The sequence below is a fragment of the Dendrobium catenatum genome, unplaced genomic scaffold, assembly GCF_001605985.2.
Source record: "Dendrobium catenatum unplaced genomic scaffold, ASM160598v2 fragScaff_scaffold_447, whole genome shotgun sequence".
Taxonomy (NCBI): Eukaryota; Viridiplantae; Streptophyta; class Magnoliopsida; order Asparagales; family Orchidaceae; genus Dendrobium; species Dendrobium catenatum.
This window is the reverse complement of record NW_021318909.1, coordinates 316849-335783: the sequence shown is the minus strand read 5'-3', so window position 1 is coordinate 335783 and position 18935 is coordinate 316849. Positions and strand designations below refer to the sequence as shown.

The 18935-nt window shown below is 33.7% G+C and overlaps 1 protein-coding gene across 2 annotated transcripts; it reads right to left on the bottom strand.

The window, feature by feature from the left end:
* Positions 1 to 15364: 15364 nt before the first annotated feature.
* LOC110111151 (lipase-like PAD4) lies at positions 15365 to 18576 on the bottom strand. Of its 2 annotated transcripts, none has more exons than XM_020842894.2 (4): positions 18457 to 18576; positions 18037 to 18373; positions 16566 to 17309; positions 15365 to 16366 (listed from the first exon to the last, which is right to left on the bottom strand). In XM_020842894.2, exons 1-4 carry the CDS (start codon positions 18480 to 18482, stop codon positions 15593 to 15595), a joined length of 1881 nt encoding a protein of 626 aa, XP_020698553.1. In that variant the 5' UTR covers positions 18483 to 18576; the 3' UTR covers positions 15365 to 15592. The 2 variants fall into 2 exon arrangements, with proteins under 2 accessions (XP_020698553.1, XP_020698554.1); XM_020842895.2 differs by having other exon boundaries at positions 16566 to 17306.
* Between the last annotated feature and the right edge of the window lie 359 nt (positions 18577 to 18935).

The following is an 18935-nucleotide window of genomic DNA, read 5'->3' as shown; positions in this document are numbered from 1 at the left end:
TACATTCTGGAGGCAAAGCTTCATAATTTCACGACTCGTAGCTCCTCTCTCTCTTCCACCCATAAATTCGATGATAAAGAAAAAATTGCCAACTTTGATTCTTCTTCTTCTATAACAATTTAGATAAAGTGTAATTCCTCCAACATCTCCTTCTACCCCTCATGGCTCTCTTAACTCTGGTTCAAAGGTCACTTGGTAGCTCTATGTGGTTGATTCTTCCAACTAACATGATGAAAGATGTCTGCTCTACTTATGTCCATTATTGATGGAATTTCCATGTCATGGGCCATTATTAATGATTTTAATTGTTGTAGATATATTCATGAAAAATTTAGTGGTAATAGTATAAATAATAGTAAACTCTAAGCCTTCAACCACCTCATCTTTAATATTGGTATACATGATCTTACCTTAGTTGGCCTCTTGTTTCTTAGTTTAATCAGAGGGTAGATAAACATATACATATCAAATTAGAAAGAGTATTAGTGAATAATTTAGCACCTATTGTCTGCTCCACAGTCATGCTAGGACTCTTTTCCCACTCCGTAGTCTACAATCCAATTGTCTAGGTAATCCTACATGGTACCACAGAGCGACTGGTCCATGAATGTGATTTAAAAAGGAAATGACTTGCTCAAAATTAGTAAATTATATTTTAGTCAAATTAATAATTAAATTAGTAAATTATATTTTAGCACAATTAGTAAATTATATTTTAGTAAAAATAATAAATAAAACTAAAAGATTAAATTAATAAATTATTGTTTAGTGAAATTAATAAATTTGATTAATAAATTAAATTAGTAAATTATATATTAGCAAAAATAATAAATTAAATTAGGAAATTATTTTCTTAGTAAAATTAACAAATTAAATTAATAAATTAAATTAGTAAATTATATTTAAGTAAAATTAATAAATTAAATTAGAACATTTATTAAAGTAAAATTAATAAGTTAAATTAGTACATTTTATTATAGTAAAATTAATATATTATATTGGAAGTCGTTTACTATTTAAATGATTTGCCTACTAATTTTGGGCAAATCGTTTCTTTTTTAAACGACTTGCGCGACCCATTCGTTGAGAAATGCAACGACTTGCTTTGGCTAATGCCGATCCGATCCGTCCCACCTGTGCTCGAATGCAAACTCCCGACCAGCTAGACTCCTCTCTGCAATGTGGATTTCTTCCATCAGATACAGTGGTTTGGTTACCAAACACATGATATCATTTCTAATTTTTTGTTTTTTTAATTTATTTTAGCCTAAATAATTAGTAATTGACATCATTTTTAAGCAAAAAAAAAAAAATGAAAATCAGCCAGTCTACTGTAGATACGACGCTGCAGTCATATCCTGTAATGCTACACCATGACAAGTAGCACTTCATTAAGACGCCGCATGAGGAAAATAAGGTTATTTCTGTTGATTTGAGTCGGTCCTAAAGCGAATTATATGTGTTTGTTTTTTTTATATAGGGAAAAGATGAGTCTTTTTGCTGGGTGATTATTCTGTGCATGCATCGGACGGGAGAACTGTTTGATTCCGCCCTCGGTACCCAGCGGTATCAAGCGCTTGCTGTCACTTGATACATTTTTTGAAATGATGTGATGCAATTTTATTGGTTTCCGGTTGAATCCGGAACCGCACTTAATAATTTTTCCTATTTACTCCCGTAAAGTAATGAGTGTCAGGTAAAAATTCAATGCAATTCCAGAATGTGGAACAAAATGAGAAGGCCATTACACGGACATCTGAATTACCTTTAGAATTACAAGACTGTAGTTGGATGTTAGTAGCTGGCAATAATAATCAAGAGACTTGTTTAAATTTTAGCATAAAATTCTTATAATTTTTTTTTTAATATCTTCAAATTTGAAACTCTAAAAATTATTTTAAAATGTCTATAAAATATCTCATCATGTCTAGAATGCCTTGTTGAGACCAGTTCTCAAAATGAACACCAGACAGTTCAAAAAACCCGCTTGTATTTGCATGTGTCAATTTTTTAAAGAAATTTCAATTGAATAAACATCATTTTCTCTTCACATGTATAATGTTAACAAAATATTAAAAATATTTATAGATAGAGCATAATATTATAATATTATCTATGATATAGTGAAGATGATTTATAAATTAGGCTTATAGTGACTCTAGTAATATTAGTTGAATGATGCGGGTCAAACTTTGTCTTATAGAGATTTAAGAGGTTATACATCTATTTCTTCACCAAACAGTCATAACTTTTTTAAAGACTAAAATAACTTAAAAGTATATTTTAATTTATATTTTAAAACATTATATCAATTAAACTTGTGATTATATAAATATATTTAAAAAAAACAAAAAAAAAAAACAACAAACATATGAGAGTCTCGTGGTTATTTCATGATTAGAACTGAACATGTAGGAATCACATGAATTCTCCTTGACATCATAATGGACCCCCTAGAGCTATTAATTAAGTAAATTCTCCTCAACTATAAATTTGTCTTAGCTTAAAGTTAAGACATCAAATGAAGTAAAAATTTATTAAAAATATTCACCCTAAACTCTTTAAAATTATTCAAAATTAGATGTAAGGCTTTCGTTTGGCTCCAAAAATGTTTAAATTGAGTGTAAATCAATGATAAGTGGTCATAAGAACCCCGAAGAGAAATCTACTAAAATGTTTTATCTATCAGAGATTGTTTATTATAGTGTTACTTGTTAAAGTGAACATAAGTGAAAGAGGTTAAATTCCTATCGGATCAATTATACTTTGATTTGGGTGAAGAGAATGTTACAGCCTTTCAATAGTCACAGTTGCGACCTTACCTACAGAGTAAAAGTTTAATTGCGGACTATATGTAGAAATTCAAAATCACATGAAAGTTCCTTATAAAAATTCTCATTTTTATATAGAATGCCTTAATAAAAATAGTTGTTATTAAGGTTGCCTTAATGCATAAAAAAATGCATGATGAAAAGACTTACCCAACTACAAATGTGCTTAGGATTTTTTTAACATGAACGTCCATTCAAGGCTATATTTAGGGTTACCTCCTAGTCATAGATTACTTCTCATGGAATTGATTTAATAATAGATGATACAAGAGAGGAGTTTCTAACTATTATCACAGAGGATGTTAAATATTTAATATTACAATCAAAGCTAACTCTAATCATACTTGCTTCTTTCAAAAATGATTGAATAATATATTTAGATGGGCTACCCTACTACAACCATCCCGGGATGTTGATGTGAATGAACTTTTGAGGTTATAACAATGATTTCCCTTCTGCCTAAAATCACCCCCCATAGATGGCGTCAAATTATTGCATGCTAAAATATTTATATTTGTAAAAAAGGAAGTATTTAATACATTAATTTTGTACGAAAATCAAGTATACAGAGATAAAAGAAAAGCTACAAGAGACACTATAGTTTTAATGTGAATATTTTGAAAAAAGAAGGATCCACATTGCCTAATGTAGTTAAAATGATTCAATTAATGTATGCCATCAGCTACAAATAATTTTTTTCCTAATAATTGAGGAATATATTAATACAATATAGTAGACACAAATCGTAGAGGTTTAAGTTGAAAGAGCCTTGCAGCATTATAATTATTTATCAGGAAATTATTTGCGTTCTATTCACTCTTTTGTTTTTGAAGAAAGAAGACAAAAAATTAAGAATTTTGTCATAAATATTAATTTTGATATTTTGAGTCATAGTTGTGCCATGCATCATCATAGTTTACATCAGCCTTATTTAGTAGGCATCAATTTTAGTGTCACATGACAGTAGTTAGACAATGGTAGTTGGAGATTGTGTACAAGCAACAATGGTTAGGAAACCCTACTCGGCTAGCAATAGTCTAATGGTGGTCGTCAGGAAGTCATAGTTGGTGAAAATAGTTTTTCCATAGTGGTTAGAAGATCAAAATAAAATGTTGATAGTTTAAGAGATCATATTTGGGTAATCACCAATATATAATGGTGGTAAAAAAACCATACTTAGGAGATAGCGATCAAAGGTTACTGTCGAGAAATAGAGGTCATAAAATTGTTGCCCAATAATAATAATTTAGCAATGGTGATAGGGAAATCAGTGTGATGATCACTATAGGAAAACCTTGGTTTAGCGGAAGAATTTTTGGTGGAATTACATCCGCCGATATAAAGGTGTCAATTTCGGGTTACGAGTCAGGTTTGAGTTGAACCTGGAGCTGACCCGACACCATTCGAGTCAACCCAAACCCGACTTGTTTGTTAAAACGGGTCGATTTTTGGCACCCAAACTTGAACTGCTTCGGGTTCGGGTCAAACCGACCCGACACGAATTTTCGATTCGACAATCGACATGAAGGGACATCGTCAAGCTCCCATCGCTACTTCCACTTCCAACGAGGCGGTGAGCTGGTCATCGTCGATTTTGCATCGTCGATTTCCCGTTGCTACTTCCGCGTGAGATTGGGCAGCAGCGGTAACAACGGCGACGACGTCGAAGGAGGCGAACTGGCGTGAGCGGTGATCCCCGTGACTAACACCCGCAAAGTGACAGATTGAGTTGATTGACGCTTTGAGAGACTCGACGTGTCGCAGGCTTGCAGTGTCGGGTCATTTCGTGGTCAGGCCGGGCACGTCGGGCAGCACATTGATGTAGAGTAGTTCCGGGTCAATTCTGATTCGATTTTGGGATTTTGGGTCAACCCAAACCCGACCCAAAAATCAAATCAGGTCAGATTTTCAAACTTGAACCCGACCCATTTGCTATTTGGGTCGATCCAAACCCGAATTTTTTCAGGTTGGGTTTCTGGTCGTGTCAAAATTTGCCACCCCAACACCGATATAAGCTATGTTGTAACCATCAAATATTCTACGGACAAATTATCGGTGGAAAATATGCTGTCAAGTCCATCAATTTTTGTAAAATTGGTGGTAACTTCTGGTGGAAAATATGTTGGAAATTATAGGTAGAATTTTTTGCAGAAAAGCTTCCAGCTTACTTAAACTTGCGAAATAGTTCCGGTGGATATTCCTCCAGAAATATTTCTGGTGAATTATCATCTTGAAATCCCTCCAGAAAAGGCCTTATTTTCTATCTGCATACATCTCCCTTCTCATTTCGCTACTTCTAATTTTCCTTCGCTCTCGTTCGCATTAGTCTCCTCCAGCCGAATAAACATCGCCTCCAACCTAATAAGCGTCACCACCATCGACGTCATGTACACCACTCTGTTGTCGATGTTCTCTGCTTAAATCGATGGAAGTTCATCACAAGTAGCCCATTTATTTTTTTCTTTGGTCATGGATGTTCTCTATAGATATTTGCAAGTGATTGTACCATGGTGTATGCTTTTTGTTGATGATATTCTTCTTATTGATAAGGCTAGAGAGGGAGTTGATGGTTAAAGTGGAGGAATGTGTTGAGCTTATTATGTGATAGGAAATTCCCCTCAAACTTAGGAGAAAATTTTGTAAGATGTGGTGAGACTTATAATGCTTTATTGTGTAAAATGTTGGCCATTAAAAGAGAAGTATAACATCAAGTTAAGTGTTTATAGAGATGAGAATGCTCATGGGTGAGAGAGTCGCCTTAGAAAGTTTGGTCACATAAAATGGTGGCCTCTTAATGACCTTGTTAGGAAAGTAGATGTATTAGATGTGGCTTATGTTAAGAAAGGTATAGAGGTATAAAAATACTTGGATGTTTGTGACATGGGAAGAGTGCAAACTGCATTTTAACATGCCAAAAAAAGTCAGTAAACTTCCTGAATATCTCTGACACAAATTGTGCTTTCACACAGGCACCCCCTGAAGACCTATACACACCTTTCTTGGTGTAGTACGATTGAAGATTACAATCGCGAAGTCACTTGACACTGATCATACATGTCTTTCTTGAGATGGGGGGCAGGCTAAGATTCCTTATATTTCTCCTAAATGGGGCATATGCTAGGAGGCTACTAGATTTTTCATTGATAGTTGACCTGTGTGAAATAATACAATCAGATTTACATTACAAATCAATTTCAATTCAATATATTTTCCTTCAACAGATATTACTCCAATCTCTAATATGAATATTAGAAAGTGAAGAAGTTAGATACATAACTGATTGGTGTGTGGATGACATACATTAACAGATGAGTTCATTAATGAGATAAAATTTTTCATTCAGACAACCTACTAATTGCTACACTTCATTTTAGATGAAAAGTTTTGATGCCCATGTTTTGAATATAAAAATAAAGTGAACCTAAGACTAAATAATGTAATTATTTATTTATATCGCAGAGGATTCATGCCAGAATTTTGGTATTGGACTTCTCATGGTGAATACAAGCTACTTTTTGATTTTGGATGGTACCTATCTATAAGTTCTAATATAGTTGAGGAAGAAAATATTTAACCCCTTGAGGACTAGTTTATGATACAACTAAAACACAATTTGAATAATATACAAAAGTGTCATTAAATAAGAAGGCATAGAATTTTTATGATTTGTTGCATACTTTCCAACAACTAGTATAGAAGAGGTACACCACTCACTCAGAGTTGTCTATTATTATGAAGATGTTAAGCATCTTGATAGAAAATAATATCCCCCATGAATATTTTAATCAATTTATTGAGTTGCTTAAGGAAATCAACCTGACAGATAATATATTTTTTATAGATTTATATCAGACTAAAAAGTTGATTTTCAAATTTGGTTTGACATATATAAAAATATATTGTTGTGTCAATGGATGCATGTTATACTATAAAGATAATTTATCAAAGATTTCATGTCATCATTACAATGCACCAAAATTTAACCAAAGTCTGGGACAAAAAGAAAACTGAGAGATGTACTAGTTAGTAAAGATCTGCTGCACATATGAGATGACATATTGAACACTTCTCATAAGAAGGTGTTATTATACATCCGTTAGAATTTAAGATCAATGTGTTCTTGTAACTATTAATTGATGATTTTAATTTATTATGGTAAGAATGAGTAATTATATATGATATCTTCATCAAACAAAACTTTATAATGAGGGCATCACTATTTTGGACAATTGGTGACTTTCCTACGTATAATATGCTTTTCAGGTTGGAAAACTTTTTGTAAGTTAGCTTGTCCATATTAGTTAGAATTTATAAAGTGATTCACTTTAAAGCATTAGGGGAAGAACACTTAGTTCGACTGTCACTACATGTTCTTACATATAGGCCATCCTTTTAGACGAAAAAGGATGTCTTTACTTAAAATAAAATGGCAATATCATTGTCTCTTAGATTAATCAATGAAGAAATATTTCAAATAGTAAGATTAATACCCATTATAATTAATTCTCAATCATTAGTTGATTATAAGTTACCAGGGTATGATATCAACCATAATTGGACCAAGAAAAATAATTTTTGGTCCTTTCATATTTGGGAACATAACTTGGATGTGATGCATATAGAGAAAAATATTTTTAATATTTAATACAGTCATGAATGCTAAAGATAAATCTAAAGATAATATAAAAGAAATGATGAACTTAAAGAAAATTTTTAGAGTTGAAGGATGGTGAAAATGAAAAATCTCTCAAACAAAATACTTCATTCACCTTGACTTTAAAGCATAAATGAATAGTTTATGAATGGTGTAGATCTATGGTTACCTGTTGGATTTTTTTTCCAATTTAAGTAGATATATTGATATAAGATCTGAGAGATTGTTTGGAATGAAAAGTCATGACTGTTATATCTTCTTGCAATGTCTACTACCAACTACATTTAGTTTTTTGCCATATCCAATTTTAAAACTCTTAAGAGAGCTAAGTATATTCTTTAAGGATTTATGCTCTTCAAAATTGAATGCACAGTACTTGCTAAGGAGCAACATGTTCCTTTTATTTTGTGTAAAGTTTAAAAGATATTTTCTCAAGTATTTTTTTACTCTTTGGAGAATTTACACGTGCATTTACCATATAAGTCTACAATAGGTGGACATGTTCAGTATTGGTGGATGTATAATTTTTTGAGGTATTTAAATAAACTCAAGAAGACTACTAAGAATAAAGCACATCCTAAAAGCTCAATTTGTGAAACATATCTAATGTATGAGACAACCCAATTTTGCTCTTATTACTTAAATACATCATCACAATCAACTAGGAGTACCACACCTCAAAATTGCGGTCATGCATATTCATATAAATCCTTAAATAAATTTATATTCAACTGAAGTGGTGAACCCATGAGTGCTAGCACTGTACACTATTTGATTGAAAAAGAGATTAGAACTACTGCATTATATGTCTTCCTTAGCTGTAATGAAGTTGAGTCATATCTCGAGTAAGTATGAGTTAGCTTATTCATATATTTGTTGCTCATGAATCATAACTATTTATAATTTACAGGAGTTTTATTAGCGGTTGAATGTATCAATATCAGTAAAAGTCCAAAAGATAGTAAAACTAGAATTCTCAAATTGTTTCAATAATATGATATATATTTTGACTATTCATTTCTACTAATTTATCTTAATTAGTTAACACAGTAGTCAATAGACGTGCTACTAATTTATCAACATTTTATTGACCAATAAGGTGTAAACTCAAGGTAGTGATTTTTAGTATTAGGAATTATTGGATCTAGCTTGAGGACCAAATAGATTAGTGAAATGTTAGCCATTTTTTAGTTAATATCTACAAATTCTGAACCAAATCTTGGAGTGAAGGTAGGAAGATGGATAATTATGATATTTGTGTAAGAGGAAACACCCATATAGGTGATGATTCTAAGTACTACGGTGTATCATAAGAAATATTATAATTGAAATATCAAGGTGATATGAATAATGTGTATCTATTCAATTGTGATTAGTTTGATCCAGCGTAGAACAGAGGTACAAGAGTACATCCACTTTACACTATAACATATATAAAGCGGGATAAGAGATATGCATAGTTTAACCCATTCATTATTGCTAGCCAGACAAGCCAAGTCTATTTTGCTAACTATCTATATAGATTTTGAGGCAAATAGGATTGACTTGTAGTTATGAAGATCAAATTAAGAGGAGTCATTGAGAAAATCACATTAATATTACAGAAAATCACATTAATATTACAAGCACATCAAGAAGAGCTTATGTAAAACTTAAAAGATCTTGCTAATAATGTGGATGATCAAATTTCAACTAATGAGAGCGAGTTATAATTAAAGGAAGTAAATTTAAATATATAGGAAAGTCATAAGAAATCTGATAGCGATGAAGATATTTTATCATATGTAAGTGAATCCACAAATGTGAGTAAACAGAAGGTAAATGTATTTAATGATTTTTTATAAAAAAAATTATAAATCAACAATTTATATTAATAATATGATTTATTTCTAACAGTATAATAATATTTACTTCGTTTTTTTATTATTGCTCTACTTCAGTTATTTAATTACTGCTCTATTTTATATTAAATATTTTATAATTTATGTTAATAATATTTTTAAATTTTTATTACAAATGGCTTCAAGTGATGAGCCTCATCGAGGATTGATCAAAAATATTTTTGGTAGACGCAAGAAGGTGACGAGTGGCTCAGCTAATAGGTCTATACATATTAAGGGGGCCTCTTTTTAAACGTGCCACTCAAAGTTAGCCTAGCCTGCCTTTACCTACTCCTCCATCAAGTAGCCTTCTTTCTACTCACCAGAACCCCTCTTTTCTTCGTTAGACGCCATGCAAAGTACTCCCTTATACCCTTACTACCCCCACCTTCTCATGAAGGCCCTCCCGCTTATCCATATCCATCATACTATCCCCTGCCACCTCCTCAGACCTGTGTAAGTGGACCTTCCACCCTAGTTTTAGCAGATTAAATGTTAGAGGGGAACATATAGATTGCACTTGAGGGTAACATGTCCGTGCTTACTATATTCTTAACATACTATTAAAATTTGATAAATATTTTTTCACCTAACATATTTTGTGTAGGTTTCATCTTTCAAAGTAACCGATGTATAAAATATGAGACTTTATACATAGCATGTATGGTGCTCCTTATATTTCTTGGAAGAAAATCCCAAAAGAAGTGAGTGAAATATAGTTTAGAGAGTTTGAGTTTAATTATTATAAAATAAATAATATTTTAAATCTTTTAAATTAAGATAACAAAAATATTTTATGTTGTATATTTTTTAATACAAAAATATTGTCTTGGTTTCTTTAGCATAATGATAAAATAAAATAAAATAAAATGAGAAGCGCGGGTGGGCTCTCATGCAAGACATGTTCATAGACATTAGAAAGTCAGGCAAGCGACCACTCTGGATTTGTGTGAGTGTATGGGGTGAGCTGACAAGTGCTTGGGGTAGCCCAGATTACATAAGGAGGAGGGATCAAAATATATAGAACTAATTTTTTGGTGTTGGGGGCATGAGAAGTTCCCTTCATACTGAGGACTCAGTTCAACATACTAAGTACATGTGATGTTTTGTAAGAAATTTTAAAAGATTTTAATAATTTACTTAGATATGAATACTAATATAAGTATATTACAGAAAAGGGTGTTGGGTAGAGATTCGAACCGATCGCTATTGAGTTGCATAGTTATACACACAAGAGACATGAGGACCAGCAATGGGTTGATGAGCGAACAAAGAGAGCCTACGTTAGTATATAAGATTAATATATTTTCGGTGTCATATGTAAATTTCTTAATATTGTATTAACTTTTGTAGGAAAAGTATACACGACTTTGACAAAGCTAACTAGGAGCAGGTGAGGGATCTTTTGGGAGATCAACAAATTATTCTAACTATTATACTTGGTCGAAAGTTGTAGGAGTAATGCATAATTGATGTGTTTATGATTTAGGCTCGCAAGCATACACATACGAGGGGTAGGCATTTGGTGGCTCTAGCTTTTGAGATAGAAGGAGTCATTGTATAGCCAACATGTAGCTGCTCTTACAGCTGAGCTAGAACAAGTCAGGAAATCACAAGCTAACATACAGTGTAGATGAAGATGCAACAAACTCAATTCTTAGATGAGTTGTAGAAATTGAGGGAGTAGTTCAGTAGAAAGTAGACAACATCACCAGAGGAGGAGATTGACTCTGATTATATATTTTTCTATTATTACTATACATTTCATTTATTTGTTGAACATTTCGTTTATAAGATATTTTATTTTGTCCATTTTTAAATGTGCAACGAACAAACTTTATCAATAAATTTAAACTATTTGGTGAATGTTCAATTAATTTGGAATGATCAAATATGTTATTAAATAGTTTGGTGAATGTTAAAGTGTTTGTTTATGTTCAATGTCTGAATGAATATGATATATGTATATTTTTATGCATGTTTATCATGTTGTAGGAAACATAAACATAAGAATGAATGTTATTTATTTTGTTACAGGTTTTAAGAAGATTTTTGACAAAATATTTACTGGAATGGAGATACGACAAAAATGTTTCAAATTTCCAACGGAAATGTTTTGCCGAAAGTTTCAACGGATAATTCGTCAAAACTTTCTACTTGTTATGTCCAGCGAAATTTTCTAATATCTTATCTACTGGAATTTTCTGACGGATTTCGTCCGTGGTGGATAAATCACTAGTAAGAGTGCTTTGTAAATGATGAATATTTCTACATAACTCCACCAAAATTTTGTCAGAACATCTGCCCATAATATTTTTGAAGAAAAAATTCCACTGGAACAAGGTTTCCGACATGCGTTTTACCGTCAACTAAATTTCTACCAAATACTTGTTAGAAATTTATATTTTTTTAGTAGAATTTTATGATTTTTAGTGAATTTTGGATGCTAGTAATAATAGATTTTCTTGTAGTGGATGGTCAAATGATCATTGTTTAGTGGCAGAGATCGAGAGATCATGATTAGGCAACAATGATCTATTTATGGTAGTGTCAAGATCATGCTATAAGGATGGTGGTTGGGAGACTATAATCGAGTTATAAGGATATGTTTGTTGGTTAATGGTGGTTGGGAGGCCATAGCTAGGTGATGGTTGTTGGGAGATTGTAGTTGTGTGATAATAGCTAGATGACAATGGTCTCGCAGTAATTGCTGAAAATTTTATAGTCGAGTAATGATGGTTAGGAGATCATAGCAGGATGACAGTGGTCGGTAGACCCTAATTTGGTGATCATGTCTTTGTAATGGTGGCTGGGAGAAAATAATTGGGCAATGATGGTCAAGAAGCCATAGGCAAGAGACAATAATCTAGTGATGGTAGTAAAAAAAAAACAATCAACAAGTGATGACAGCTGAAAGTTTAAAGTCGGGTGATGGTAGTTAGAAAACAGTAGTCTAGCAATGATAATTAGAAGATTATAGTTGGGAGATAGTAATTTGGTGTTGGGAGATTATAGTTGTGCGATGGTGATTAGGAGACAATAGTTGAGTGACTGTGGTTGAGGGACCATACTTGTGTGATGTGGGTTGAGAGAACGTAGTTTTATGATGATGGTTGAAAATATGTAGTATAATAATAATGGTGGGAGAATGTAATAGGTGATAGTACTAGGGAGATTGTTATTAGATGACAAGAGTCTTGTGATATTGGTGAAGAGACTATAATTAGGTGATTATATACTAGAGATTAGAGTCAAGCAATGATGATCATGAGACTATCAAGTGACGATGTTCATGATGAAAGTTCAATGGATGGTTGTGAAATCAATTGAACTATTGAATGACACATCAAGAGGGGAGTAAATTGGCATTACAAAATCCTTTTTGAAATCCTTTTGAAATTAAACAACCAAATTCAAAATCTTTAAAGTGGAAAAAATAATAAAATAAATATAAACTTTTGTTTTTTATTTTATAGAAAAAGTTACTAACAAATCTCTTTGTTATTTTTACAATGATATATTTTTTTTTGTTTTTAAATAAAGATCAAAGTAAATCATCCAAGATGATTTTCATATAGCAATAAAAACCAAAGTCAACCAGATTTTAGAAAATAAATGTGAGAGAAAGTAAAGCTGCAAAAAGTAAATGCAAAAAATAAAATAATGCAAACTAAATTTTTATGGTAGTTCAGTTAGCTTTGATCTGCATCCACTTCCCTAAATCCTCCTCTTCGGGTATTGCACTAAATAATAGTGACTCTCCTCAAGCTCTCACGGCTAGGCAAAGAAGCCCTTATAAAATCACTTTCACTTCCTCTGTATGGCAAAGATCTGAAATCCCTTTCACCTCCTCTATGTGGAGTAGTCAGAATTCCTTTCACCTTCTTGTTGCAACAGAGAAATAAAATTAATTTAACATCATCGATGTGGCGGAGTAGCTCAAATCACTTTCACCTTTCTGGCGCGATGAAGTAGCATACGATCTTTGGCTTAAAAGTCTTCCTTCACAAAGATTTCCCCTAAAGACAAACAATGGTGTATGGAAGAACTCATGTGAGGCTAGCTAGAGCATCCGTGTGAAAAACTTCTTTTACACTTTCTTGTCACACTTAATACTCTTCTGCCTCCCACACAACATCTCCCTTTCTCACATTTACTCAAAGTTCTCTCTTCAGGCACTCTCAAGATGAAACTGCCTCTCGAGGAGGAGCACTAATAGACGACACAAGATTGTCAAAAGACTCTTACAAAGTCTTAAAAATAGTTTAAATAGCGGGCTTAAAAATTCTAAATTTTCAATTATACAGACTCTGTTGGTATAGCATGATAGGAATTGTACAGGACAAAGCAAGGCTCATCCATAGAGTCATCAAGTCATTCATACTTTATGATACATGATCATCTAATACAATCTGTAATTAATTCAAATTCTATTTGATTCCTTAATGATGTGACATAAATTAGGCAATATTATAAAAGATCGTATAATACAAATGTGTTACAATATGAACAATTCAAATTTCAAATTTGTTTATTTTAAGTAAGTTTGATTTGACGGAGGGCTTTCTTATAATAACTATTTGTTCATTACAATTAACTATCATTCAATATGATTGGTTATAAATAAAATTCATTTTTGTCATTGAAATTAAACATTATAATTAATTTTTTATTGAACTCTTTGTATATTATGGTATTGATCGTATAGAATGATTAACATAAAAATTTAAATATTTATTATTCACTCCGTTGGTGTGTGTGCATCATTGCTAAACTAGCATATATATTAACTCAAGAAAAATAGAATTACAGACTCTTTCAAACAAGTCTATCCTATACAACTTTTTTTTAGCTTTGATTCTCTGATGATGCTTTACATGTTTAACTTGAAATGTTAGTGAAGCATACAGGAAAAATATGTAATATATATAGCACGAGAAACTAAATAGACATCAAATAATATTTGTAATTATCAAAATACAAGGTAGGGCTCCCAGATTGCGATATAGGAGATTGTAGTTAGGCAACGCTAGTCTAACAACAATGCTCGAATGGCGTTGGATGGGTAGAGGAGGGCTGATAGCAATGGTCAAACAAGAACAGTTGATGGTTATAATCAGACAATGGCAGTTGAATGATGGAATTCTCTTTAATTTCAAGTCAAAGTCTAAGTTCAAACTACTTTTCATATAAAAAATGAGGTCCTATTCATAATTTTGAGAGTGATACTTTAGTTATTTTGGCCTATGTTCCAAGAAAATCTATCAAAAAACACATTTTAATTTTCTTAATGCTCGACCATTCTTTCAGCATATACATGCCTTAATGATCTCATAATCAAGTAATCTTAGGCTAGTAGAATTGCTCTCATCAAGTGCTCGATTCAATTGCAAGTATGCAACATTTAGTGATCATATAATTCTTTAATTAGTATCATGAATTTTTTAACTATGCTTCAAGTGCTTGGATTGGATTTATTTGGGCTTGAACAAGATAACTTTTGAGTTTCATTGGATTTATTTCATTGAGACATTCAATTGTAATATAAGTTTGTTAAAATAAGACTTCAAATGATCATGAATCTTAATTCCAAAAGTTTTCAATTTCAATATGCATCAAGATTTGTACTCGACTTTGTGTATTTTTTTATGGCATATCATTCTATTGCATAGCAATAAGCGAGTTATGCTCCAACGTCCAAAAGTTTACCCAAAATCTGTTCAAATAATTCTCTTTAAACATTTATAATATATAGTAGCATCATTTTAATAGAGTTGAACAATCATGCATCTTATCTTGTTTTATTAGTTGAGAGTTTTGTTTATCAATGAAGATGTTTTGGGTTTGAATCTTACATATGTGATGTGTGTGTGAATTTGCCTTAATTAACCTAAATGTACAAACCCCCCTTAGGGAAAAAAAAAAAACAAGGAGTTGAACAGCCAAGCCAGCCATACTTATATTTCTACACTAACACATGAAAGGAAAACACATTTAAGTCATCTTCATAAATTGATTGGAATCCATTAAAATTATGGCAATTATGACAGAATCTTTTATAGGTTGAGAAAGATTACTTGAGTTCACATACCAAACCAAGTAAATTACAAGGATAACCAGTGCTCTATGATTGCAAGATTAGAAGCTAACATATTTTCTTAATGCTAATATATTAATAATATATACATGGTAGAAGAATATATGAAGATTAGCATCCTATAACTAAGCTAAAATCGAAATTGCAATCCCAGTCTCACCTTCAAAACCTTCCATTCCTCCAGCCAAACATTGTAACTGGAATTAGAAGCCAAAACATCAACAGAGACCTCCTTCTTTTCCACCAAGGAGCTTGCATAGAAATCAAAAGCATTCAGCTTTTCACAGATTAGCTTCAATTTGAACATATTTCCATGGCAATTACTAGTAGCCTCTTCCAGCCACTCCCTTGCCTCTTCCACCCTCGCCCAGAAGCAAGGATCCTGAGTAAGCCCGGCAAACTTGCTCCGCCTCCTGTCATCCTTCTCAAATAGCTCCTTGTGTCTTTCTCTCCACCATTTATCAAAAACTTCATACCTTCTCTCCCTCCCATGTGCAAGATAATGCCCCTTGGTTTTGTGCATTTGGATTCGATAGTATTCAGCAATATCCAATGGCTCCACAAGAAGCTGGTAGAAATGAGAAGCATTTACCCATTTGGCTCGCTTGCGAACATCATGAGGAAGCTGGTTGCTGTGAACAATGTCAACTAGATCATCCCAGAAGCATGCGAGCTTGATTCGATTCATATTCACCTTGGAGTCCCTCTTGGATGCCTTCCTTTGCTTGAAAGAATCATAGTAGCCCATGTTGCTGTCGCAGCAAGCCTTGTACCATTCAATTTGAGCACGACAGGGTGTAATTTTAGCCAGTCTGATGGAGAGATTAGCGCAGTTTAGGCTGGGGCTTCGACTAGTTTTCATTGACATCTCCAAGCATTCTCTGGCATCCATGACTCTTTTGTCCTGTAATGAAAACTCCAATTCATTCCAAATTTCCAGTTTATGTGAACAATAGCATAGTAAGCACTACTCGTTACTTCACTTCTCAAACTCCTTGATTTCATGATTGACAACAAATGATTTGCAGCATTGTATCTTACTAAAAAAATTTGAATTTTATTTGAATCATCAAGATTGTAGCATTAGGATCATAATAGCATACCTCAACTCCAATACCTGAGGCCTTGAGTGCTAGTGAGATCCCAGCAGCACAATTAGATCTTGAAACATCACCAACTAAATCATTTTTTTTCTTTTGCAGTAACTGCTGTGAGGCCTTTTTCACGAAACCACCATAGCATAAATGTTCCTCTTCAATACTCAATTTTGCAGAGCCTGTCGTAAATGTCAGGCAAAGCATTCGGATTACAGCAATCGGGTTATCAATGCAGACCATGCCTTCATTTGAACACAAAGCATAGCAGCCGAATGGCCTGAACTTGCTGTTTTGTTGATGAGAGGTGAGCTTCTGCTCGCCGCACAATGGAGTAATTTGATTTGTAATGAACTGATGAAGCTCAGCTTTGTGAGCACGAGAAGACTGCAATGAAGGTTTTGCAAGTAGAGGGCATGCCAAATAGAATTGGCATGACTGCAGGAGGCAGATGATTAGCTGGATAGGAATGGAATTTTGTGCGCAGAAGAGGAGCCTCGGCACAATATCATGTTGAGATACGACATGGCAGAATATACCAGTCCATCTCGCACGAATAATGAACTGTGACAAGGCTTCGTTGCCAAGGAGTGGACTCCCAAATGTGATGCAAAGTAGGGAGGGTTGTGATGAAGAGGAGCTCAATAAAGAGCAGAGGAAGTATAGGCTGACAAGTGAAGCTAAGGATCCTCCAACCGAGTGGCCTGTAAATATTACTTTCTTGTTACCCGTCTTCATCGTCTCCATGAGCTTCTAAAACATTGGAAAAAAAGAAATCAGACCAGTTTTCTCCAGAAAATGATTCTTAAATTCTATATTAGAAGCTAAAGGGGGCATTTGGTTTCTTAGTGATAGTAAAAATGTTTTAGAACATGATTCAATTTACAGAACATGTTTACTAAAATCAAGAAAGAAAATAAACACTAATCCTATTCTCTGTTCCCTTAATCCTCAACGAGCCAGTAAGAAGTGAAATCATTAACTCCTACAGCAGAGACTGAACTGTTATCAAATTAATCTTCCTAATCTCCAAGGGTCCAAACATGTATTATTTCTACTTCACTCTTTCATTTAAAGTTATGTCAATAATGCTCGACAAAGATGAAGCTTGTATGAACTAAGGAGAGGATTTCAAAAACCGAACTAGAAAGTAGAAACATTTCTGTCTAACCAAACATCAATCAGAAATATGTTCTGTAATTAAACTGGGCTTTACAAATACTGACACATCCCTAATTTAAGAGAAATTCTATTCCCTTTCATTGATTCTACAAATTTGAGCATTGATGCATCAAATTTATCAAATTTAACTCTTAATTAGCAGGCATTAAAGCTCTTAAAGATGATCGAAGCAATCAGTAAAAGCCTAAACCAGGTAAACAAAGGGAAACTTTCTTAATCCCAGCCGGAAGGTAAACCAACCAAAAAAAAAAAAGAAGAACTTTTTGTCCTTGATGATCACAGCAGAAAACAGACTTACCCAGAACTGCGGAGTGTCGAAGATGGAGAAGAAGAGTTGAAGCGCACAAGCCTGAACAAGCACCGTCTCCCCATCGCCGTCCTCACTCACCAAAGGCGAGAAGAGCTCGCGGCCGCAAGCGGAGGCGAGAGGCATGGTAGAGAAAAAGCAATCGCTGTCAATCATTGGTTGGATGCTTCCGGCACCAGAGAAGGCCACGTAGAGAACGTCGTCCACCTCTTCGGCAGCGAAGCTGGCGGTGGCGGCCGCGGCTGCAGCGAGGCCACACTGTCGCCATGCCAGAGCAAGCAGCGGCGAGCAAGCGAGCTCCGCTCCCAGCACGTGACTAGTCTCAAACCTTCGAAGAAATACCAAATTCAGAGAGAGACAGGTGAAAGAGAAAGCGAGACAAAGCTTAAGATAGAGCAGGAGGAAGCTTACATGGTTTCTTCGCTGCTTGCTTCCATGGCTGAAAAGTGGAAAACGGAGCATTTGCTCTCCGCGTTCTGGTCACCGGCTTATGTGCGCTTCATGCGTACGTTCAATGCACTTATTTTTTTTAAGTTAATGAAAACTATAAGTTAAACTAAAAAAGAAATTAGGGTTTTTTTTTTAACGGTGGTATCTACCGGTGCCATTCCTTGGAGAGGGAACTTTTATTTTGATCAGGTGAACGCACGTAGAGCTACGTTCGGCCGGCACTAAGATCGCAGGCACAAAATGAAAAATACTGAGCAATACCGAGTAATCCCAAAAAATACCGAGTAATCCCAACTCTTCATCAACAGCCTATTTGGCTGATTAGCACCCCAGTAGCCTAATATGAGAGTTTCATTTCCAACAAAAGAAGTAAGAGAAATAGTTTGAGCTGCTATATATATACAAGCAAGAGTCTTCATTATCTCCATATCACATTTACG

Coding starts and splice junctions, on each gene's coding strand:
- LOC110111151 (XM_020842894.2), bottom strand. CDS start 18,482: ATGGAAGCAAGCAGCGAAGAAACCAT. Junction 18,374..18,456: donor GCAAGCAGCGAAGAAACCAT/GTAAGCTTCCTC, acceptor ATTTCTTCGAAG/GTTTGAGACTAGTCACGTGC. Junction 17,310..18,036: donor TCGACACTCCGCAGTTCTGG/GTAAGTCTGTTT, acceptor CCAATGTTTTAG/AAGCTCATGGAGACGATGAA.